We start from the raw sequence: 25940 nt of genomic DNA, 5'->3' as shown, positions 1-25940 counted from the left end.
AAAAAAGTTTGACTGACTCAGTGAATACACAGGACCAAGAAGATTCACGGCAAAGCCTGAAGCAACTTACTACACAAGTCAGGCCACAGTCACATCTTTAATAAAAGCACTTTGATTCGGTGACAGAAAAGATACAGCAGACATGACAACTCTGAAAAACAACCTGGGGGTAAAAGTGTGCTGCTGGTGTTTTCCTAGGACCAGTCAAGATCCCTAAACCTAATCATCCCCTCAGTGGCTTCTCAGCCATTCACAACACTAGTAGACTGCTAAAGTAAGTCACCTTTGCCTCACACCCCCCTTCTATTATTGCTAAGGAAGCAGCATAGAAGGGTCTTGTTTCTGATTAAAATCACTGGAATAAATTAATCCAGAGAGAATGCCAGCTCTCATCTCATCTACAGGAGGCAGACCAAGAAGCCTGCAGAAATACTCCTCCATAATTCCCCCCTTTCACAAAATGTATTTCAGTTAGTGCACCTTCATGGAGAGATGCCTGATAGTTCCAGCCTTGAAACAGAGCTCAGATAATTCCAACAGAGCGTGGCAGAAAGCATCTCTGCAGAAACAGTTCTGCGTTTCACTGATTAGTCTGTTAAACAGCTGGCCACATGCTTGACAAAAGCAGATATTTAATCTAGTAGTCTCTTCTGTCCGGCTCTTAGTGGGACATTAGGGGCCAATCAAAGGTGTATAGGATCCTTTTCACTGTGAATTTAGCTAAGTACCATTTCTAATTCCAAGAGCCAGGATGATCCTCTTATTAAAAAAAGACTAACAAGTCCCTGAAGCTCCATTGGTAAGGGCACAAGTTCTGCAGCACTGAGAGGATGATAGCAAAGGGCTTGTTCTCAGAAACCCAGCACACACTACAGCTTTGGAAGGTTGCATCCCTGCACTTTGGTCTTCAAGTACTGCCACCTGCTCAGTAACGGTAGTGGTCTGGCTTGAAGGGCCCATCCTTTGACAAGCCCAGGTATTTGGCCTGCTTCTCACTCAGTTTTGTCAGCTTCACACACAGTTTGTCCAGATGAGCAGCAGCCACAGCTTCATCCAGCTGGAAAACAAAGCATTGAAATAAGATTATTAGTAGCTTCAGTTCAGGAAATCATGGCTGACAGTGAGAAATGAATACCCGAAAACCAGTAGTAGCTCCAAGGAGAACTGAACAGTCTGACACAGCTCTTTTCCTGTCAACATGCACCAATTGGTTGAGTGCAGAAGCAGAAGTACCTTGAGCACAGAATCATCCCCAGATGGGAAAGTCCCAACTTAATTTGACTCCCTCAGAAGCGTGAGGCAGACAAATATATAATCAAGCCCATTTCAATCCCATTCACACATTCACATCCATCCACAGGTAAAGAACAGATGTCAAACTATTCAAACATAAGCATGCCCAGTTTGGTAGGAGGGATAAGGCCCAGTCATGTTCCTGGTGTGAAAACACCTGGACATGGACATACCAGACTATCCAAATATTTAATAGAAATTCTAGTACATATAAATAAATTAATACATCTCCCTTCCAGGTATGCAGATTTTCTCTGAGATATGCAGGTTAAGAATACTCATTCCAGAGTCACTAATTCATGAACAACACTATTATCTATTGTTATGGTCTTCGTGAATAATAAAGCCAAAATAGGCAAGTACATCAAAATACTTTATATCTCACTTCCTGATCTTTTCTTTACTCCAGGGGTATCAGACAGACATGCAAACTCATGGGACAGAACAACGAGAAACGTTAGAGGATATTTAAGTCTGAAAACAGACAGCAACATGGCAAACTAGCTGCCACATCAAACTGGAAGGCAGAGCTGTGAAAGACATTCAAGGAGAGTGGACAGTACTAGGAAGGGACAAGTTGCATATAACAGATTAGTTATCATATCATCTGCATTTCCTGCAAGATATGAATGATCACTGCTAATGAAACACAGGTTCATGATAAGTCCAAGTTGCAGCAGTAGGAAGAAAAAAAAACTGGTGATAGCTCCTCTGCGTATGTAAATGTTGCAATATATCTGATCACTGAATCAACAAAACAACCAAGTATTACATCTCCAGCACGTGTGAACCAGCACATCCTAAGCAGGAGCATGCTAACAAGAAACTAAAGTAATCCCATCATAAAGAACATAAAGTTCTTTATAATAAAAAGTTACATTTGTACTGAATAATTCAGTGCAGCTCAACCTGTTCAGAGAAACACGAAACTGCCAGCATCTACTGAGAACCAGTGAGGGCAAAGATGTACAATCCAATCCATTAATATCAATAGATGAAGCAGTTGAAGAATGTGGAAGCAAACCATGAAAGCTACAGGATACTAAATAAGAGTCAAGAAACCCAGGAAAGAAAACCTAGCTGGAAAGACTGTGTCTAGAATGGGAAACAAGTATTTAAGCTTAGTAGATCATGCCAGAAGAAAAAGATGAAAAATTGAACACGTATCTGGTTGAACTGTAATGATGTATTGAGATCTGACAGGTGTGTTTCCAGCACAACTGAGACAGGTTAGATCTACTTGAAAAGGAGCTGTTACTGAGTCACCAGTATCTCACAGATCAGGTTCTCAAACTGCAGAAAGAAGCTGTTTCACAGTTGCTTCACCTTACGGACTTCAAGATACAGAGAAAGGCAAACTGACATTCTTACCTACTGCACACTTCAAATCAGTAAGTTGAGCATAGGGAAGGATAGATTTGACACCACAAACATGGGTGCAATAGTTTGCTTCAATTTCCAGGAAAATATATTGCAGAAATGCAGCCATGTTTGTAATAGCTCATCACCAACAGGGTAGTCTTGCAAAGATAATGCAATGTAAGGTACTTGGCAGTTCTTAAATTTACATTCAGATCTCAAAGCTGCCATGCAGAACAAGGAGAGGAACTAGCCCACAAATCAGGAAAGAAAGCTCTTCTATCCATCTTTTGCTGGCTCTGACAAAAAGACAGCTTTATTCATTGAAATTATCTGTGGAGCCCAGTGAGTGAACCTGAACACATCACTGCCATACGCTGCACAACCACACAACTCCATTTGTAAGTAACAGACCCAGGTGTTATTTCTCACATTCAGTTCAAGTATGATTACTGGAGGAGTATGAAGCCACATTTCATTAGCAACATTGGGCTCACTCTTTTTCCTGTCAACTGTCAAAGAAAGTTTTTCTCTGAAGATGATTGTGTGCCAGAGAGCTGGCTGATCAGCTCCTGCATTGTACTGCTGCTACACTTTACTTTATCATCAATGGGCAGTTTTGGAAGCCAAAGTTCTTCACTTCATAAATAAGCCCAAGCACACACTTCATACTTCCCAGATGAAAAGTATTTTCACATTTAGTCTCACACCTGGTTCTACTTCAAAGCAATGGGGTTTAACTCCAGTATACTTTTCAATGACTAACTCCAATTCTCATGCTTGTTTTGAAAAATTAAAACCAGGTTAGTTTTATAAAGGAATTTGCAAGTTATGACATGACCCAGATTTCTCCAAGAACAAAGAATCCACAGATAAGATTAAAGGGAAACACAAGGGAATTTGTGTCATTAATATTTTGTGAAGCTATTAGGACCAGATTGTGATAAGCTCTTCTCAGGTGCAAATGGGACACAGATTCTCTCAATGACAGTAAAGATTTCTAGTTTCACTCCATCTCCAACCCTTCAGGAAGGAGCTTCCTGACTATCCTCAGACAGCAAAGGCTTTCCCAGCATCCTACTTAAGAGCTCCAAGTCAAGGGGGGAAAAAAAGAAAGCAAGACATTCCTGTACAGACAAGTCTTAGTTCTTCACACTGTCCTAGCCATACAAAAAAAAAGCTCACTTCAGATTCGGTGTGACCAAAGCCAAGCACTTACTGAAGGACAGAAGGTCTTTGCAATGACATTCAGTAGGAAAATGAATACAGGCACAAACAAAAAACTGTATTATCACGTACAAAGTTGCTTTCCCTGCAAGCTTGTGCTTTTCTGCTGTTCTAACTCACCTTCTTTGGCAGGAAGTGGACTCCAACAGAGTATTTGTCACTATTTGTCCACAGCTCAATCTGTGCCAGCACCTGGTTGGTGAAGGAGTTGCTCATAACGAAGCTAGGGTGACCCATGGCACAGCCCAAATTGACCAGTCTGCCTTCTGCTAGCAGTATAATATGACGACCATTCCTCAATTTATAGCGATCCACCTGGGTGGGGAAAAGAGCAGTGAAAGGTGAGGGAACAAACAGCATTTTAGTCACAGAATCACAGGCGATGGAAGGGACGCCTCAAAAGATGATCAAGGACAATCCCCATCTAAAGCAGTACCCTACAATAGGTTGCACAGGTCACCATCCAGACAGGTCTTGAATTTCTCCATAGAAGTCATGCAAAACTCAGTGGGCTCCCTTCCCACATCAGCAGTTCAGCAATGGGTTTATGATGACTTCTATTACAACACCATTCCCAGCCAGAGTTCAGTAAGGCCTGTAACTACTCTGGACTTCACAGAACATAGACCTTAGCATCTGCTTCATATTTCATCAGTTATCCTGTTCTTCTGGTTCTTTCACATGCATATGATCTCAGGTGTGTGTGGCACGGAAAATGCTGCCTGCAGTAAGACGTAATTCATACACAACTATAACAGCTGGTTGGAGAGACAGGAGAAGCAGCACTTCTGTGTGCAACAGCCCAGAACATTTGCATCTAATACACAGGTAAGGGCCAGATTTTGCTCAGCCTTCTGAAATTACCCCCCCAGTGAATCTTCCCACTTCAGTAATGCCTTGATTTACAGTCAAAGCATGAACATGAACAGTTTGTCTTCCAGGTACAGGCTGCTGTAGACATCTACCAACTCTTTGGCACTACCTTCTAGGAGACCTGAAAACTCTTGTGGTTTGACAGCTGGTGAGCTGTCAGTGACACCAGGCCTAAATGCGGGCAAGACAAGTGTCAGAGTCAAAAACACAAAGGGATCCATCCACTTATCAAGCAAGTCAGGTAACATGCATAGCTGAAAAGAACTGGTAAATTAAATGGCTGTCCTAGACACTGGTGCACACTCTGTGCTCTCAGGGCGAAAGATTCAGTCTTCCATTCAGGCTGATTTCAAGGCTGTGCTGGGGCAAAAGGACAGGCAGACAAGGGCTAAGAAGACAGATGCTCAGTTACACAGGAGTCCCAGAGTTCAGAATACCGTCACTTCACGTGTGCCTCAACAATCTGGGCCAGACTGGAATCCTGCAATGCCTATGTATGCTAGCTTTGCTTCCCCTTTCTGCCAGCTGTAAGCCCTTCGCCCCCCCTGCCTTCACCCTCTAGAAAGAAATTATATTAAAGCCTAAAATGAAATGACAATCTGAACTATAAGGTATAAGAATGTTTGTTACTCCCTGGTATTTATTGTCCATCTATTATGTCAAGCATGTGGAAGCAGACTAAACCTTTGAAAAGACTGAAAAGGTAACTTTGTTAAAGGTTAACAAAGTTTTAGACAAATTTTGTTGTCACAGCACAGTCACTATGCAAGACTTAAAACGGTTCCTTTCCTGCAGCCGTATTTATACTTCATGTCTCAAAAGGGAATATAAAGCAAAATAATTACTTAATTTTGTTCTTGAAGCTTTAACCTATAGGTTAAAAGCTATGCTGAACCCAGTTTTATTTTTAACAGTTCTGCCTTGCAAAAAAAATACCTTCATTCAGCTTAGTAGTACAGATGTGATAATTTAAACTAGCAATGACCATTTTACTAGAACAGGTACTTCATTTTCTGAAGAGATCTGGGACTCTACTTATCTTCCCCAGCTGTGATTCAATGCCAGTACTCTATTTCTGGGGTTTGTATAATACAGATTATTGTCTTTTAGCATGTATATAGACAGTAACCATCTTGAATAGAAGCTCCAAATAAAACTCTATTTTTCCTACCCAAGAGCAGTACAGCAAGGTAAAGGTTAGAAAGAATTCTCTTTCACTGAGCAGCTACAGTATATTTCTTATGGATGCTGATTCTCCAAAACCGCATGTACTACCAGAAGACTATGGGAGTACATAGTAGGGAGAAACAAAACAAAGAAGGAAGCACACAAATCAGAATGCTAAAAAAAAATAAAAATAAAACCTGAAAACTAAAGCAAAGTGGCCAATAGTAAACACAGTTTACTGCTACAATTAAGTCTCACTTAATTGTGACACTGCTACGATTAAGTTTCAAGGTTTGAATGTGGTGGTTTAAGACACTATATCCATATACTGACCCAGCACACCCCTGGACAGCTGCTGGATGGTGCACGGAATCTCAAACCTCTGGCCATCTGCTGACACAACCAACTCAGTGCACATGGTCATGTGGAACAATGCAAGTTCATGTCTTCGCATGGAAAGAAATGCAGAATAGTAATAGTCTAAGTCAGCACTGTGAAAACAAGCTATGGACAGACAAACCAGCTGATTTACAAGCTCAGCAAGCTGCTAGAGAATTAGAGTTCAAGTTATCCAAGTGTTAAGTTCATCTCCATATTTATACAAATGCCTCTCCTCTCTCCCTATCTAAACTTGCTTACTCTGGCCTTTCTGGTTGCTTTGCATTTCCCTCCAGACCATGCATGATATAAACATAAGTGACTTATTTGCAGAGCCATAGCTCATCATTCCTACCCTGACCCTTCCTTCCCTTCAAGAGCTGAGTTCATGCTACACATTACTCTAGTACCAGAACTGCAAGCAGATATTCAAAGCAACCTGCCAGCTTTTCAGGAATAAGCCTATTTTTTCCTTCTCCTTTAAAAGCACCAGATGAGTCTGAATGGCACATTAAGACATTTTCCTTTCCCAAGAATTAAAGATTTCTTCTGCCAGTCCATCACTTGTAAATAGGGACCATATGGTTCTGAAAATTACAAGGTTAGACACTGTTTCGCAATTATACTTTACCTCTAGCTGACATCTAGCAACCAGGCACTCAGCTCTGGTATTAATCCTCAAGATCAAGAGGCAGATGTCTTCATAGGAGGTTTTGATCACAGATTTTTGCTCTTGCTTTATATTCCCCTCCTTGCTACAGGATACAGAAAAAGCTGACAAGTATTAGCAAAAATTCAAGTTGGTACTTGGTATTATAAAAGCATGTGGGACATCTCACTTGAAGTGAAAAAACTCTATGGGTTAGTGCAAGATATCACACCTTTAAAAGGTGGACCATCCTCTGCTTGAGGCCCCCTTTTAGACTAGGGACAAGACACTAACCTAGATGGGAGGACACCGTACTCAGGAAGGTGGCTTTCCCAGGACAAGGCTTATTTACATGCACTCCAGGTGTGCTGACCCCAAATGCAGGAAACTCAGTTGCATAACTAGTGGGGGGGCGAGGGGGAAATTTTCATTTTGGTGGATGAAAAGCTGGGCATGAGCCAGCAGCGTGCATTACAGCCTGGAAGGCCAGCTGCAGCCTGGGCTGCATCAACAGAGGGGCGGCAGCAGACAGGGAGGGGATTGTCCTCCCCTGCTTTGTCCCTTTGAGTGCATCCAGGCCTGGGGTGCCCAGCACAAGCAGGATGCAGAGCTGTTGGAGTGGGTCCAGAAGGTCATGAATATGACCAGAGGGCTGAAGCACCTCTGCTATGAGGAAAGGTTGAGGTAGTTGGGCTTGTTTAACTCGGAGAAGGGTCCAGGGAGACCTCAATGCAGCATTCCAGTACCCGAGGGAAGCTTATAAGCAGGAGGGGGAGTGACTTTTTACATGGTATGATAGTGATAGGACAAGGAAGAATGGCTTTAAACTAAAAAAGAGGAGATTTAGGTTAGATGTGAGGGAGAAATTCTTTACCCAGGGGCAGTTTTGTCACAGCACATTTGTCACAGAACTGTAGAATCACAGAATGGCTTAGGTTGGAAGGGACTTTAAAGACTACCTAGATCCAATACCCTTCCCAAGGACTTGGTTGCCACCCACCAGATCCACCAATTCCAGTTCCAGTGCAGATGAATTCCCACACTGGTTGTGAGGAAATGAAGCTGCAGGATACTTCCTTGTTCCTAGGCCCAACGTTATATCCTATCTCCAGCAGTAAGCAGCAGATAGATGAGAAAGAATACAGCAAAAGCCAGAATTCCCAATAAATCCTCTCAGCTTCATCTATCTCTAGATCAAGCTGAGACAGAGGTGGTTCATTCAGGAATGGTTTTTTTTTTTTCCATTGTTGTTGTTTTAAAATATGTAAAACTTTCTAAATATTTTTAAATATTTTATATTATATTATTATTTGTGCCACCTACAGCACCCTGGATGACATCCTGCATTAACAGGTACATTCTTTGGGTCACTCTGAACCTCCTGCTTGTGATAGCAAGAGCTTACAGAACACAACAGAGAGATTTAGGACAGGAAGGAAGTCTTCAGCACTAAACCATATGAGCTACTTTGACCCTAACTCCAATCTTTTAAAAACAAAGCATTTGCTTTGAACCAGACACTTTTAATAGTTTTCATGCCTTGCACTACACCTCATCTCATTGTTCAGGTGCCTAATATATTCGTGACAGGCCTGGCTCCTGACAAGAAAAGGGACTGCTGCTTTCTCCAACACTAATATTCAATTTTCACATGGATTTTAAGAGCCACACTCAATAGTCTTGAGCAGGTAGTTTGTATGTTACCACATTAACATCCATTTCAGCTTTTGACAACGTTTATGAACGGTCCCAATTTTAAAGCCTTTTAAAACCTGAGCTATCCAAAAGCAAGCAGCTAGCTACAGGCTCTTCTGGGACAGAAGCTAGGATGAAGTCAGCCTTACACTAAGGTCATGGGCAAGAGCGGTCACGAACACAGTGAGAACTTGAAAGCATAACTTCATACTTAGTTCACACCACATTTAGTGCCTCAGCAACAAGCATGACACTGAAAAGGCTCTCACAGCTGCTTAGCAAGAGTTTGATGTGGCTGGCCAATAAGGCACAGGAGGGTCATTAAAACTGCAAGGGCAGACAGATCTACTAAGACATACACCTAGGTATGGTTAAAGAAAAGAAGTAAAAAAACATGTCTGAGAATCCCAATGTGAGCAGAAATTACCTATTCAAAAGGTAAACAGAAGTTCCATACCAAGTTAGAAAGAGCCTGGTTAGCCTCAGGTGATGTTTGAAACACAGACGTTGAGGGAGAACAAGTTTTAATTTCATGTTGTTGTTCTATTTAAAAACACAGCTAAAAAGTTGGAGTTTTTTTAGATCCCAACTTTTCTGTATGATTATTGCCATAGTTTGAAGTAAATACATGGTGGGAATGCAAGCTGAGCAAGAATAAAACATCCTGCCTTCTCTGCCCACACACAGACTTCTGGTCTCCACAGGTTTCTAAAATGAAGCCACTGAGTCTGGAAGAGAAGCCTGAATTTGGCAAAGCTCCACAACGGCTTCCCCGAGGCTTTAATTTCAGAACAAAAAATACTTTGAAAACAAAGGTGTGAATTTTTCAAACCTTGACAGAACTCCCAGAAGACATTCCCTTGGGATTCATTTTAATACCAGCACTCTGCATTAGGCCTAAGACTGTTCTGGTGCAGGGCAGCTACATGAGCAAGCAACTTCCTTTGAGGAAATTGAGATCCTCTGTCAGAGAACCCACAGGCTCTGTTCCTAAGAAGTTTTATATGGTCTCTAATGGTCTGTCCTGTGTTCATCATCCAGCTTGTTTTTAATCTAAGTTATGGCATTACTTTCAGAGGGTGGTGATCAAAAAGCACATTTTCATACCTCGCCCATTCCTCAAACATCAAGGCTGACCTCCTGTAAGGAGACAAATTTGATGCAATCAGCTATGAGACCATCACTAAGGAATAGGTTCCTGCTTTTCCAGAAGGAAAGAATACACAGATGTATCCATACAAGGCATCTCTTGTTAAAGACCATGCTGTAAGTCCTGGGCACTTTACAGAACCAGTTCTTTAATATAAGTGCAAGAATATTACATGCAGCTTGTTCCAGACTAACAGGCAACAGCAGAGCAGAATTCACGTTAAGATTAGCCCAAAACAAACCAGGCTTCCAAAAAAACCAACTAATAGCATAAAAGCTAGACTGTAAGGAGTAGCAGCATCTGAAAAGAAATGCTTCCCATTCTGGCATCAGACACTGACTTGATTCTATCAGGATAACCTCTACATGGGCTGTCTCACCTGAGGTTTAACATTCACCACCTCTACTGCATTTTGATTCAGCCACTTTGCATCAACTTCCACATCAAAATGACCAATATTGCAAACTATGGCATCATCCTTCATCTGCTCGAAGTGCCTGAGGGAAGAAAAAAAAAGAGTGCATCAGAAGTTAATGCACAAAAGAAACATTATTTTTCCAAATCCAGGAGGTGCTTTGGTCCATAGCTCTGCTCAAGGAGAAATGAAGTGCTCCTGGATCACTGACTGCAGCTGATTTTCCCAGACATGATGTACTGGTTTTAGTAACCTTCTAGACACGTAAAACGTACCGGAAAAAGCTTCAAACTCCTAGAAAAGGACTCTTCCCAAGGATGGAAGAGGTTATTGAAGACAAATCGTTGTCCTGGCATAGAAAGTTAAATTAACTTTTCAGTTGGTCACCATTAAACTAAAATATCAGCAGTTATTCTATTCCTTCCTACATGGAAAGAATCTTTCTCCATTACTTTAAATTTTCCAGCAGTTTCACATCTCTGGAGACTAATGGCTAATCTGACCTCATACTACAACATACACAATCCTAATGGCAAACACAGGAATGAGTTTGCGTAGAACGGAGGGACTATAAACTGAGATCTAAGAAATGATAATTAAAAACCTGCCGGGTAGTTTATTAAGAACAGGTTAGTTTCAAGATTGTTGTGTGTATTCACAGATGGAATCGCTCTCAGTCTTTACCTACCTCCCCTTCCATTCACATTTATCAAACAGAATTCAGAATTAGAGAATTAACAATTAACAACAGAATTCAGGCCCACACACCCTCCTATTTTCTTAAAGTCACTCTGTCCATCTATGCTTTTTGTTTCTCCAGCATTATGCATTGTAAGACAGGAGTAATTGTAATGTGGCAACAATCAGAGTTGAAAAAGTGAAGTCCCAATTTCTCATTAAATTAATTCTATCCCTCACCACATTGCTGACAAGTTATGACTATATAAAAATCTAACTGTAGCAGTGTGTTGTCACTGAAGCAAATGGCTAGATCATACCTGCCCTGAATAATGTCAGTGCAGCCAGTGGTTGTAACAAAGATATTGCCTTCCTTGCAAGCCTCCTCCATTGTAGTAACTTCATAACCTGAAAATGAGAGGAAAAAAAATTATTCCCCTACCCAATCACCAGATGTTGTTCCAAACTGGGCTGCAATACTGAGTAAAGCATAAAGAAAAAAATATGAGTAATAGAAGGTTGTGCCAATGCTTAATAATGCTTAATCTATGAAGAATGCATGTTAAGCGGATATACTTTCCTTGTGCTAAATACCAAGGCAGAACAAAAATATCTGTATCCCTCGCCTACCTCCATCCAGTGTGAGGATTTACGCATCCAACACCCTACAATCAAAGGTGTAGAGTCTGCCACAGCTCTTAGATTGGATTCAGGGCTTGTTTGCCAAGGAAAATGCATCCACAATACCTTCAGGTTCTAATCACATATGAATAGAAATGAGATAAACTGGTACTACGAAGAGCTAAACGAAGCAAACACAGAAGAGCTGGAGTACAGCTTCGAGCATGCTGCAAGCACAGCTTCACATTGGAAAGACAGAGTGGCATTAATCTACAAAAGCATCTAATGAAGACAAGGTCTGCTGTTTTATTGTGGAAATATTCAAGTAAGTATCAACCTAGGTAGAAGGCAGAGTTGCCCAACTTGAAGATAATTAACCCATTCATAACCAGACTTACAGCATTATGAAATAGTGGGCTTTCCCCACTAGAGTCTTTTTATCTGCAACTCCAAACATATCCTCAAGGTCTACAACAATAGAAGTTGTAAGGAAAGAGTTCGTTGTGTGCTGCTCAATTAAACAAGGGGAGTGTCACCTCTACAACACAGAGGCTGAAACCCACTGAAACTTTCTCGACTATCATTTATTGCTCTACAACAACACAGAAAGACCCCCTTCAGACGCTGTAATTTCTATACCTTCTGTTCTCACCTTCCATAGCTGCCTGCAGTGCGTTGATGGGATCAATTTCAGTGATGATGACTCTTGCTCCAAAGCCCCGCAGGGCCTGAGCGCAGCCTTTGCCCACATCACCATAACCTGCCACCACTGCTACTTTTCCAGCAATCATGACATCCGTAGCACGCTTGATACCATCAATGAGGGACTCTCGGCAGCCATAAAGGTTATCAAACTTGCTCTGAAGAAGAAACAGGAGCCATTTCAGAAGAGAATTCACTTGAGCAAAATGAGAAGCAAAATGGATTTATGTGTGCACACATAATCAGGAGGCAGACAGTCAGCTAAACATTAACTACAGTGAGGGATGAGAAGATGAGAATTTGACTCTATGTTTTTCATTTATCCTTTTTCAGTCTATATAGTTGTGCCACATACAGGTTTCAGCATGTCCCTGGTGAGAAACATTTCATAAATGAAATAAATGGAATGTCTTTCTCCTACCAATACCATAGGAAGTTGGCATAGAGTCAAAATATCACACTGAAGGAGCAAAAATCTGTCATTCAGTTGCATGTCTTCCTGGAGGTCTATAACCGTAGTTCATACAAATCTTTTATTGCACAAATCCTCAACAGTACTTGAAAAATAAGCACTTGTTTGGCACTAGAATAAAGCTAGCTCAAGTCAAAACCATTTCAGAGGCGTTTTTAGAAACATCTGAATTTCCAAATCTGCTAAACAGTACTAGTAGCTATTATGCAGGAGGAAAAGATTTAGGTGGGAAGGATGCAGAGGAACTTCCAAAATCAACTGGTTTCCAGCCCATTAGCTATGAAATAAAGATGCCAGACGCATCTTGTGAACAGAAACAAGATAATCTTCAAACAACAAGCTGCAGAGGAAGCAGACCAAACCACTGAGAAATGCCATTCCCAAAGGGTAATATAGAAGACTGAGATTAGTCTCAGAGTATTAAACAGCCAAAGAGTACTGAAACAGTTGTGCCTTACAGTGCTACTTCTCACAGGAGCACTACAAGCAGGAATCATTATCACAGTGTTTCACTATGAAAACTGTTTGGAACTGAACACAGTGACTCAATATATATTTAGTTACCAGTTTTAAAAACACCTGGATACATCAGCTTCATGCACACCTGAAAATCCCTCTATAATATTCATCTGCATTCAAAATTGTCATCACTCTCTCAACATCATTCCTTACTCTTTCCTCAGTTCATCAGGACTTGTCATGGGAAGCAGAAATACAGCTAAACAAGGGATATAAACACATTCTGCTCTATCCTTAGCAACTGTTGCTTGCAGAAAATCCTTTACCTGCCACAAGCCCATGCAGGTCATTCACTCTCTTTACCAGCTGTTACCTGCCTGCGGCTTTAAGCCATGCAGCAATGACCTGTTCCTTGACAGAGGAACTAACTGTAGCTTAACACAGCTATAATTTCCAGAGATGTCTTCACATTATTAAAATACAAAAGAAATAGCACACATCCTTGCACACAAGCAAGCCTTGAACATTCTAAAACTGGGGTATTTGCAATGACACGTCACACCACAGATATCATGGATTCACTTCAGGGATATGCTGAAGATCTGTTCAGTTCCACATCTAGAGCAGCTCATCAAGAGAAAGAATACTTGCAGGAGAATAACAACATCCCAGCACCAAACCAACATAGCATAAGTGCTTTAACTGCAGTACCTTGGTGACAGAGTCATTAACATTGATAGCCGGCACCTTCAGAGTCCCGTTGGCTTTCATCTTGTACAGGTTGTGAACTCCAGTGGTTGTCTCTTCTGAAATACCTCTAATTCCTGTGAGCAGAGTAAAATGATTTATCTTTGGTTGGATTTAATGCCGCTGCAAACCAACTCATCCAAGTGCCAGTAGTGACTTCCAGAGGTTTAAGTTACAACCATCTTTGCAGGAAGCAGGGATGAGATCAGAACCCTCATTTGGATCTTCAAATGGCACCCTGAAGCTTCAAACAAATTTTTCCCCCACACGACTATCAAAGCAGCAGGACAAAGAAATCCTAGGAAAAATAGCAAGGGCCAATTCTAGACCCAGACCTTCTTCAGAAAGTCAGGAAAGATGGTTCTAATCTATTTTCTCATAAACTGAGCAAACGGCAAAGAGCTGAATGTTCACACTCTCGGTGATGTTTCTAAAGCCTGTTCCACATGAGCGAAGTAGCCTGAAAGGAGATGAGAGATAACCACACTTTAAGCCTAAAGCACATGAGACAACTAAATACTCAAAGTTAGTTTGTCATTCTCAGTCCTCCTGTCAGTCATCAGCTGCAGCTCTGATTATACATTCTCCACACATTCCACATCTAGACATTCGCTACATGAAAACTCAGTTTCAAGGGTGTTATTGGTACATTCACAAAGTATTGTTTCAGCTCTTAAATTGAAAACAGTCCAAAAGGCAGAAGCCAGTGACAAAGGACTGCCTAAAAATGCAACAATCAGATGAGGGAACAAGAGCTTAATATGACAGTAACCATCACAAAGTAACCTCATGTCAAATAGCACCCAAAAGCCAAATTTGTAAACCTGTTTACCCTTCATACCATATACACAGTATGAATTCCAGACATTTCCTCCCTCTACCATCTCAGTCATACCTCACTGCGTGTAAATTGTCTAATTACTATATTGTAATCATTCAGGGTGTTGCCCAAATCCTATCTGCACCAAAAAAAAGAAGCGCTGACAATTTGTTCCAACCAATAAACCTGAAAATCACCTATGCAGTTGAGCTGTATATCCTGCAGAGGTTATGGTGACTATGTTCTCTGACCTGGAAGCACAAGGCAAGCCAACTAATCTTTTGCTGTACGAAGCACTGGGGGAAAATAGAGGAATTCTGCTAAACCAAGCTGAAACCACCACCAAGAGCAACGTCTCTGTGTAGAGATCCATACGACACCCAGAGGAGCTAATCTGGACTGCTAACCCTTCCTCCTTCACAAACAGCAACAGCAAAGCTGAGGTGTCAGAGGACTTGTCCCACACCACAGGGCAGTGGCCGGGCTCCCAGCACAGCACACTGACCAGCAGCAGCCCAGGGGAGGGCACAGCACCAACAACCCACCAACACTTATGCACGCTTTTAGTTCCGAGGTTTGAAGCATTCAGGTCTGGCCAAGCACAGCAGCACAGCAGAGGGCCCTGGAAGTGTCAGGAGGTTTCTTGCAGCCGCAGAGCTGAATTCGTTCAGAAAGCTAAAATTCTCTTCAAGCCATCTTTGAAGTTCACGGCTTCCACCCTCAGGAAGAGAGTGGCACATCTGGACCACACGGCCCGGCCCGATGCGGAGCGATGGCGCCCCCTTGCGGCAAGTCACGGACACGCATCTGTTTGCGTGGTGAAATACAGCGCCTTTCCCCAAAGCATTTTTGCCGTGATGAGCAACTCCCGAAAGTGACTCGAGAACAGAGAAGGGCCTAAAGCATGGGAGAAAAAGTCGAAGCAATACGAAGAAGTCTAGCTGAACATTCAGACCTGCTTTCCAATCCTATTTCCTACCTGATCAATGAGCAAGTCTGCCCTAATGGATCACCAACAACACAGCCCTCCCAGCCCTCTCTGAGCAGCAGGCTTCAGCAGAGATAACAGAGATGATCTTTGCATGAGTTCAGGTGACTTTCTCTGTTTGGTTCTGAAGTCTTTCCCTTCCTAACTTTATATCTGATGGTTTTACGGCCATTTAGCTTAGCAAAACATGGCAGTAGTACAAAGGCCATTCTGCCCTCTAACAGCAGCCGTGCTTAGGGGTGAGGGGAAACTTGCTGAGCATTTCCATGCAGCAGTTTAACACAGCTCCTACTTCAAAGTAGACTTGAATGAACTAGTTTCAATTGTTCACTGCACACTAGGACCAAACTAACTTCTGTACAGATTAGATATGGCTGCAGCATGGAAGAAATGAGGTCAGGAAACTTGCCCAACCTTCCAATACCAAATGGCACACACTGCTGCTCATTGCCGTGCACAGCTCAGCTCCATGCACTAACATTTTGCTTACTTCTCAGCTTTCCCCACATCTCTGAGGTAGAACAGCACGCTGCAACATCTCCTGCACTCTTAATTCAGCCCTTCTAAATACTGTGCATGCTTAACACTGCTGCTGTCCTGCCTCTACCCACAAAGAGCCCACTGGACCGTGACATTCATTCATTTTCAGTGACTTTCAAATATCACCACCCACCCTTAAAATTTATTAGCCACTGTTATCCTCAAGGCACACAAAAACAGATGCTGTACGGTTTCTTTGAAGCAGCCTTTGCAACGAAGAGCTAAGTGCAGATCTTAAATGCAATCAAAGCTCTGCTCACAGAATCCCATTCCGGAAGCTTTTCTTCTTCTAAGCATGAGACTGGTTGATAAACCATACCAAGTTCTGTCACCTTCCACAGGTGGTGGATTGCTGCAAGGAAGCTTCTCAACTCCAGTCAGTGCAGATAGCACACATTTTGGTAAGGGAAACATTGACAGGTCTGACATCCCATCTAGGGCCTTTAAAAACCCAGGTGAAGGGCCACTCCTGTGAACTGGGATGGCAGACCAGAGATGGATGCCAATACAGGAGACAGCCACTGTCCCGTTGAAACATATCATACTAGTTCCTTGCACAACAGGAGTGCAAGACCAGCGAGAGAACTCTGAAGAGCAGTTACTAAGAAAGCTGCAGATGTGAAAAGTTCAGCACAAGCACCCTCAAGAATAGACACAGACACAACAGACACAAACTGGGGTGTTAGCTGCATGTGCTTGACAGGGGAACAACCCTGTTAAACAGAACACAAGTATGGAAATATGCATTTTGAGGCCTGTCACAAAATTCCAGGGAAACACGATCAGCTGTGGCTTCCTTGCCACTAAATGGTAGGAAAGCAACAAGTCGTGAACTTCATACAAAGGCAACCCAGAAGAAAGTAGAAGAGAACTCTGGCAAGCAAACATTGATTTCCATTCCAGTTCACTGCTGGATAACTAAGGACATGAGGATGAGGGTCAACAAGAAAGCAAAGCTTGTCACACGGCTGCAGTTTCCTCTCTTCCTTTCCTTCCTACCCATAAAAGCACACAGATGGGCAGGAGGGCCCAGCCTCATTCCTTCAGACAGCCCCGTGTCCTGACTGATTTTAACCTGTTAAGGCAGTGTAGATCAGGAACACCGATCCAGCAGGTTTCTACAGCAATCCCACCTGTAAGGGCCAAGAATGAACAGCAGAACACCCAACAGTAATCAGCTTAGTTTCCCCTCCATACGCCTACCCAATTATCTCCAAATTCTAGATCAAACACGTCCTTCAGCAACAATAGGCCTCTGTGGTTTGCAGCAGCACATATGACAGTGTCTGGCAGAGCAAAGAAGCTGCCACAGTTGCCCAGCACAAAGGCAGCCTCCTACTGCATGTCGTGCCAAATTCCCCTTAGATAAGTCTTTTTACAAGTATCATGTGCAGGCCACACCATGCTGTTTTACTAGCTTATACTAAAGGTAATAAATCAACAAAGCAAGAATCACAACCCTGACTCTATCAGCATCTTTACTGATAAATGCAACAAGTTAATGCCTCGCAGCTCATGTACTGTGAAAAACCTTTCCTTTCCAAGAAAAACTACATGTTATCAGGAGTTGATTTACAGGTGCATTGAGAGAACAGGGAACAAAAAAGCAGCAACATTAAAAGATATTAATTGCAAGCAGACATTAAGCAATTCTAATACCCAGCCCATTTCCAGAAAGCTCTTGGCCAGACAGCAGCCTTACTCATCATTCAGGTAATGGATACTGTGAATGAAGGCCAGGAGGGACAGTCAGTGTAGTATAAATACTACAAAGCAGAGACGGAAACAACTGTTCCTGCGGGAAAGAGATCCTGCTCTTGCACTGTAAGCAGTTTTCACAGACACATCCCATTACCTGCTTGCACATGCCTTTCCAACCTTCCCACACCCCTTTTACCAAAGGGGGAATTCCCACAGAAAAAGTGCCAAACTGGCCCCCCAGGTAGAACTGTACCTGACAAAAACTGCAAGTTACCTTTCAAGAGCTGTGGGTATTTGGTATGAACTAGGTTGGTAAGATCTCCACCATCATCCAAAATCATGTTGAGGGGCTGCCCATCCTTGAAGTACAGGGTCTGCTCAATGCACCACAAATACTCCTCGTCTGTTTCTCCTTTCCAGGCAAACACTACACAGGAACAAATACACACAATTAGTTCCTTACTGAGCAAACAGCAAAGCAGCAAAATGAAGATTTCAATGGCAGCACTCAGTAGCAGAGATGACAGATAGGTGATTATCTGTGCCTGCAAGCCAGAAGAGACATTTTCACTGGAACAAAGATCAAGATCTCAAAACGAGCAGAAGTAAAACGTTTTGCCTTCTGTTCCAGGCCATGAACTTGATCAAAACTGAGACTTCATTACCCTCCTCGCTATTCCACATTAAGAAAGAAAAATCAAAGCAAATTAAAGCAGACTCGAATCCACAACGCCCCACTTACTCCCTTATTTCAACATTGTACCAGGAATTACAAATAGCTGCAGGATATGTTGATACAAACAAATGAAAACACAACTACAGCATTTCTAGAACAGCAGGAAAAACGCACCAGACTTTGGTATCAACAAAGTACCAGACCAGAAACTCTGCAGCAACTTTAAATTCTAGTTTCTAAAATCTAAAATCTTAAATTCTAGTGCTAAAATCCATGCTGCTGTGCTTCTTCTGCTCTTCTAAGGGCATATATCTAGATCGACACATCTACTACCAACAGCATGCTTCAGCAACTAACACATATCTATCAGTATCTTCGCCTTTCCAGGCATTTGTATCTGCTTGATGTTACACTCAAGCCCTGTTGATGCTCAGCTATTCAAACATACACACAAGTTATATACCCTAACACTGCACACCTGATAAACTGCTACATTTCTGCTGTTTAGACAGAAAACTTCAGCTCTGAGCCACAGAGCCAGCCCTACAGCTGCCCCTTCTGCAGAAGCATGCATCGGTGTCTCCCAGTGTCTACAAAGGATTAGCATTCCTCCCACGTTTCCAGATTCATTGTGAAGCATAATATTAACAAAAAGAGCAAGTTCCGCCAAGAAGGATAACAAGGGTGGGAGCCAAAAGGACAGATAGATGCTGCACCCACAGAATGCTCCTCAGTTGAGTTTTGAGTGTCAGAAGCAGTGAAGGATGCAATACCCTAACATCTAGATCTAGAAAGTTGCTGCTGGTTCTTTGACATTGCACACTAGAGGCAAGCAGGTGATGCCTACAGCCAGTAATAACACAGGATCTAGGGAAGGAATTGCTTTCTTCTGTTATTTTAAAATGGATCACAGCTGGGGAAAGACTTGTTGCAGCAGCTAATTGTGACAGTAGTCAAAGACACCTCCAAAGAAAAGAACCAGGCTGCTGGAAAACAGATTTTGCCTCTGCTAACACTCAGGCTCCCTTCCCCAAACCCTATTAGCACCAAGCTTGCTGGAAAGCACCAAACACCTGTCTGTACACACCTACACACCAATCTCTAATTACCCAGCCCATTTAATCATTACAGTAAACAGGCTTAAAGTTGATAACATACAACCCAGCTCTTTCGTAGTCTAACATCTCTGTCAGGCATGCTAGACTGTCTGATGCAATGCAGCTTGAATCAAACATCCTGTTTTGTAACAAACACTGGCTTTCACTGGCTACTTCTATCCTGAAGTTTATTCAGAAAAGCTTGATTTGTACAGTTTGATTTAGCTAGAACAGCCTCTATACCCCAATTCAAAAGCCAATTGGAACACAAAAAACTTACCAGGGATGCCAGTTTTTGCAATAGCTGCTGCAGCATGGTCCTGAGTGGAGAAAATGTTGCAGCTTGACCATTGTACCTGGAAAACAACTCAAGTTTTATTTGCTGAACAAAGTTCTGAGATATCAGGAACTCTATTTAGACATTAAAGGGAACAAAAGCAGAAAAGTATACTAGTGCAAATTCCTGCCTTCCTAAATACCTCCGTAAAAGTTAATAGGGAAACTATTTGACTAGGACAGGGAAAATAATGCCAGCTTGAAGGATAGCAGAGTTTCAACTGTGCCAGATATTCAGCCATCTCTTTACTCATGAGAGCTTGTGTCAGACAGCCAGAATAAGTTCAGCTACAGACCTTCAGGAAAAGCACAGTGTGATGGGTTCAGAACATCTGCGTCGCTAAAGCTCAGATTTTCTGAACAGCCACACAACAAGTGTCCAGTAAAGGATACTGCCATGCAACAGCACACCAACTGGCACTCAGGAAAGTCAGAAACGCAGCTGAAATGCTGCATGCTATCAACAGGCATTTTCTTGAGATTATGCTCACACAGTTCCCACTCTGTTCTCCAGTCATGGAAGCTTTTCCAGCTGAGCTAAGCACTTCCCACACATTTCATAACTAGGCACGGGCACCTAGAAAAGCAACAGCACATCACTGAGCTGCATTAATAGAGGCCTGCACACCCACTACAGCTCCACAGTAATGGCTTCCAGGTCCACTCTGGGACCAGGAGCCACACACTGGAGCTCTTACTCTGCTCCTTACAGAGCTGACCAGCAGGTGGGTATCTGCATGCTGATTTGCAACAGACCTCAAGGAGCTGACCAGAAGGGCCACAAATATTCTAGGAAGCAAGCTGGCTGGGCTGGTTAGCAGGGCTTTAAACTAGATATGACATGGGCAGGGGGTGTACTGGGTGACAGAGAAGAGCAAGGGAATGTTGTCACCTTGGGAGGCAGAAGGGGAAAACCCTAAACTTGCCCTGGAGGTATTAGGGACGGCTCCTCTAAGGGGCCTACGAGGCCAATAGCCAAGCTGAAGTGCCTCTATAAAAATGCACACAGCATAGGAAATAAACAGGATGAGTTAGAAACCACAGTGCAATTGGGGAAGTATGACCAACTGCTATCATGGAAACATGGTAGAAGGAATCCCATGATTTCTAGTGAACACTGTCCTCACTGCTATAGTATAGCTTGGGTTGGAAGGGATCTCAAAGAATCTAGTTCCAACCCCCCAGTCCATGCCCCCAGAAAGACTGGTGAATATACACAGAATACAGTTTCATTGCAGCTACTTTCCTATCTCCCCAAGCACCCAGACTGTGGTAGAAGAGATGAACCAGGGATCAAACTCAAAGCAGTCTGAACGTACAGGAATCAGGACAGAAAGGAGTTCACAATCAAGCACCAAGGTAATATGACAGCACACATCTTCAAGGCACAGCCCTAGCTTATGCTTAGAGGAACCAAATCACTGCAGGTACCTCCCCTGAATGACTTGGATGAATCCCATGACACTGAATCCGGGCTGCACTCTGACTAAAAGGAGTTTAGCTATATTTAAGACAGCACACAACTGCTGCCTAAACCAGCCACACTGGGATACAACAAACAACATTTTTTGTTTTTAAGAAATGCTTTATCTGTTGGAGAGAGCTTCCCCTTTTTCCACTGCCTCTGGGTAAGCATAACAGTGCTCAATACTTTTAATCCTTCCCAAGCACATACTCCCAGGAACAGATCCCACACAGGACTATCTCTGGGCAGCCAGGGTGCATGCAGCTAAACTTCAGGACAAAAGAATTTCAGATCACAAATCATGCTTAACATAATCCACCACTGAGCTCCCTGCTCAGCACACAAGCTATTTGGATTGTGCTGAGATGTCCTGTGCAGTGATCAGTCAGCCATGATGTTTAGACTCCATTCTGCAAGCTAGGCACATGGCATGATGCACTACAGGGCTTACAGGAATCTGAGTCTTTAAGATGGACCAGGACAATTGGTCCACAATCACTCAGTGAGCTTGAAGTCAGTGGAGTCCCCACCTGCCACTGTTGAACCACACTGCTTCTGCAGTGTTTTCTGCATGGCTGAAGGGCTAGCAGGAGCTCTCAGACAATCTCATAAGTTTTTGCTGAATCCGAAGGCACAGTGCAGGTCTTAATACAAGCTAATCCATGCTGCAGGCAATCACTAGAGCCTCAGCATTACCAGCAAAAACACTGCATGCCCATGCACAAGGCAAGGGAGCAGCTCCCAGCATCACTGCTCAGGGAGCTGCATGCAGCCAACAGAGCTGCTGAAGCCAGCGACCCAGTCCAGAACTGGCACTTTTGAAGCTACTGCTTGTCCAAAGGACACATACCACAGCCTAGGGGGTGTGCTTTACAGCTGACAAGGTTCTTCGCTTAAAGGAAGAAGATATAATCCATCCACCCAGAACACTGCCTCTTCTAAAAAAGCAGACAAATTTTCCAGGATCCCCTGTGATAGTTATATAAACTGAAGCAGTGCCCCAGGCAGAGCATTACCTAAGAGCATGCTGAAGGAGAAACTCAGAGACACTTTACCTCAGCTCCCAGCTTTATGAGGGTCTCTATGAGAACAGCTGTCTGCACAGTCATATGGAGGCAGCCGGCAATCCGGGCTCCTTTCAGTGGCTTTGAGGCACCATACATCTCCCGCATCTTCATCAGCCCCGGCATCTCATTTTCTGCAATCTCAATGGCCTTGCGACCCCAGTCAGCAAGGCTGATGTCAGCTGCAAGAGAAGGAGGACAGGTGTCAGAGTTTAAATAGCTGAGACCTTGGTATCCCTTCTCACACTTGTGGATAGGCATCAGCTGCAACAGCTGAACTGAACACCAAGAAACAGCTGGGAGGCAAAGCAGGGGAAAAATGGGCCCCATCCCTCTTACCCCCCTGCTTTTGCACTGTGGTGCACAGGCTTTTGAACAAGCTCAGACCAAACATCCCCTAAACAAAACTCCTGTATGGGCACATTAACCTATTACTCAGGAGTCCTGCAGCCCATTCATTAAGTTCCAAGTTCCAACCTATTTCTGCAGATACTGCCCAAGGCTCAGCCAGTTCCAGAGGTTTCCCTCCATAGTAGAAAGATTAACATGCTTGCAGGGGATGCCTGTATAGCCACAGCTTCTGCAAGTGGGAACACACATGGCATGCTCCCTGGTAAGGGCTCTGGACACTGAGCCCAGCCCTGTCCCCAGTGAGGACTCAGCTGTACGGCTCCCACTGTGTGTCCACAGAGACAGCTTCTGAAGCACCCTTAGTCACAATCTGCTTTACCTCTCCAAGAAGGATCTTCCATTAAAAAGTTCACCAATCCATTAAAAACTGACCAGGAGATTTCCAACAGTGTACAGAGGAAGGATGAGAATGCTGCACCTGCAGCAGGTCTGACTCCAGTTGCACCAACAGCAGGTGGACAGCCAGCATGCAGACACGCTGCTCTACAGCACCAGAGCCAATACCCCAGTGCCTGGTGAGCTCTTCCAGAAGCCTCAGGACAGTACCATTTCTCTAAGAGCATCATCAGACAGCTTTCTTTCAACTACCGAGTGAACACAGTGACTCAAAGTGCCTGGTTTCATGCTGACAGGCTAATTGCACTTTATTCCAAAGTGCTGCCCATTAAGCCCGTGTGCCTGGGCTGAAAAGGCCCGGACAGACACTGGAGCAACAATGACAAGGGAGAAATAAGAACAGGGATGTTCTTGAATCTCACCCTTCTTAAAGCAGTGCAGGCTTCCCAGAGCGTGCTTAAAGATATCCCGTAGTATTTTAGGTTCACAGCCCTGACAATCCTTTTTTATTTTAAACGAATGAACTACTTTCCTATTATTTTCACTAATCCTCAGAAGCCCCACAGCTCTAAATAGCGGCGATCGTTCCAATCTTTCTCCACTCACGCCACCTCCCGCCGGGTTCAGCCCCTTGCGCAGCGTTGCTGCCCGGTTCGGTCCCGGCGGAGTTCGGCCAGCGGCCGCGCAGCCCCTCCCGCAGCTCGGAGGTGACTCCGCTCTCGCATCCCGGCCCCGATCCGCAGCCACCCTCCCAGCCGGCCACGTCCAGCCGAGACCCGGCGCGGCGGACCCCGCTGTGCGCCCACAGCCCCGCACGGCCGCCTGCCGCCGCGGCCCGGCCTCACCACAGACCCCCGCCGCAGCGGCCCGGCTCCGCCGCCCCGCGCCTGCACAGCTCGCCAGGGAGCGACGGGAGCCCCGCAGGGCCGGGCCGGGCGGGCGGCACGCACTCACCCACTTTGTAAGGCAGCCTGTCCGACATGCCGGCGGCAGCGCGAGCGGGAAGAGAAGGCGGTAGCGGCCGCGGGCGCGCTTTAAGCGGAGGCGGAGCCACCACGTGCGTGAGGCGGAGCTGCGCCTGGAGCCCGGGAACACAGAGGAGCCCGGACAGGCCCCGCGCCGCCTTGCTCGCCTTTGCCGTGCTGGCCGTGTTGCTGCTGGCAGCCGGGCGGGCCTTGCCTCGCCGCAGAGCTGGAAGGGGGACAAGGAGCGCTCCATGAACCTGAGAGAACTGCATGGCAGCGCCAGGCCTGGAGGTAGGCCTGTGGAGCTGCGGCGGTACAGACCAGGCTGCGTGCCCTCGGTCGCCCTCCCCGCATCCCCCCCATGGAGCGCAATGAGGTGTAGCGATCACCCTGAGGTGATCCCGTGAGTTCACCGCTGCTCGGCCGCTGGGGCCCTGCCCGGCAGCAGGGCGAAGGGCAGCACGGCCAGGCACGAGGCCCTGTGCTGGCGGAGCAGCAGGCAGAGAGGCATGTGAGCTGCCCGACCCTTGGACTCGGACATGGCCAGATCCTGCTAGAAGCCTGTGGCAGCTGTGCCAAGTGCCTACACCTGGGCACAGCCGATGCAGGCTGGAGGCGGTGCCCGGCCTCAGCCTTGCCCGAGGGTCAAGCATGTCTTGGCTTTGTTCTTGGTACTGTTCTGACATGTGAGTCTTTGAGAAATCTCAGTTGTAATCTGGAACAAATTGTGCAACTGGTGTGTTATACATCGTTTATCAATGACATATTTCATAGTGAGGGCTTCCCCAGGAATTCTAGTTGAATTATTTTGTCAAGTTTGAATTATTCTCCACATGGATCAGCGCAGTTTGCCCCGACTCAGAGTGCTCCCTGTTAATGAGATTCAGTATTTGCTGAGAAGCAGTTGTACTTTGGTCCTACAGCAAACAGCCCACAGAGAACGCCGCAGTCCTGCAGCCAGTGCATCCACAAACAGTATTATCTGTGTTTGTTAGCTGCAGTGCTGCCAACTGCACCAGTACACCCAGCACCATGCTGAGCAGTTCTGTACGTCAACAGGTGCCCAAAGGACAAATGTGTCCACAGCTCTGGGACAGCTTCTTCTAATTCAGTTGTGCTTCTGTGGATTTACATAACTAGCAGCTTTTCATCGCAACTCAAACAGTGGCTCACATCAGCAGGACAGCAGCTCATGCTCTGGCCGTTCTCAACCACCCCACCAATGCCACATCCAAGCCCTGCACTGTCAGCAGGCTGCAACTTCTGCACATTGCTGCACGCCTCACCTGCTAACACGCAGGAACTGCCCGACAGCCCTACAGTGCATTGCATGGTCAGCCCCCAGCAAACCTGATCATCAGTTTGTCAGTTACAGTATAACCTGCTGTAATCTGCAGCAACCCCTATACAGAAAATGTCCTTCTGAAATTAGTCAGCAAGGCCAGAACATAAACATCACTTCTGTGGCTCCCGTGAGTTTCAGCTCAAGGCTTACTGCCCTGCAAGGACCGGGACCATCACCTGCTTACATGTGAACCAGAAGCGGGCACCAGGAGTGGATGGTGTTACATGTGGACAGGTGAGCTCCACCTAGCGTGAAGGTGCTGCAGTGACAGTGAATATACTCTGAATTGTCTGTAAGCGCATAGAGAATGC

General features: G+C 44.5%; 1 protein-coding gene across 1 annotated transcript; it reads right to left on the bottom strand.

Annotated features, from left to right (window-relative positions):
- Positions 1-78: 78 nt before the first annotated feature.
- Positions 79-25081, bottom strand: AHCY (adenosylhomocysteinase). The gene is made up of 10 exons (XM_072350168.1): positions 24274-25081; positions 22564-22754; positions 19988-20063; positions 18209-18361; positions 13850-13962; positions 12158-12365; positions 11205-11292; positions 10171-10288; positions 4000-4194; positions 79-1057 (listed from the first exon to the last, which is right to left on the bottom strand). The coding sequence occupies exons 1-10, from the start codon at positions 24968-24970 to the stop codon at positions 926-928; spliced, it is 1971 nt and encodes a 656-aa protein (XP_072206269.1). The 5' UTR covers positions 24971-25081; the 3' UTR covers positions 79-925.
- Between the last annotated feature and the right edge of the window lie 859 nt (positions 25082-25940).

The sequence above is a fragment of the Excalfactoria chinensis genome, chromosome 15 (assembly GCF_039878825.1).
Source record: "Excalfactoria chinensis isolate bCotChi1 chromosome 15, bCotChi1.hap2, whole genome shotgun sequence".
Taxonomy (NCBI): domain Eukaryota; kingdom Metazoa; phylum Chordata; class Aves; order Galliformes; family Phasianidae; genus Excalfactoria; species Excalfactoria chinensis.
Note: the sequence above shows the minus strand (reverse complement) of the source record. Positions and strands in the feature narration are given on the sequence as shown.

What these genes read in the sequence shown, in the direction of transcription:
- AHCY (XM_072350168.1), bottom strand. Translation starts at nt 24,970, where the DNA reads ATGTCAGAACAGTACCAAGAACAAAGCCAAGACATGCTTGACCCTCGG. An exon ending in CAGGCTGCCTTACAAAGTGG is followed by an intron (nt 22,755 to 24,273) that starts GTGAGTGCGTGC and finishes CTTCTCTTGCAG; the next exon opens with CTGACATCAGCCTTGCTGAC. An exon ending in TGGTGAATGTTAAACCTCAG is followed by an intron (nt 4,195 to 10,170) that starts GTGAGACAGCCC and finishes TTCCCCACCCAG; the next exon opens with GTGGATCGCTATAAATTGAG.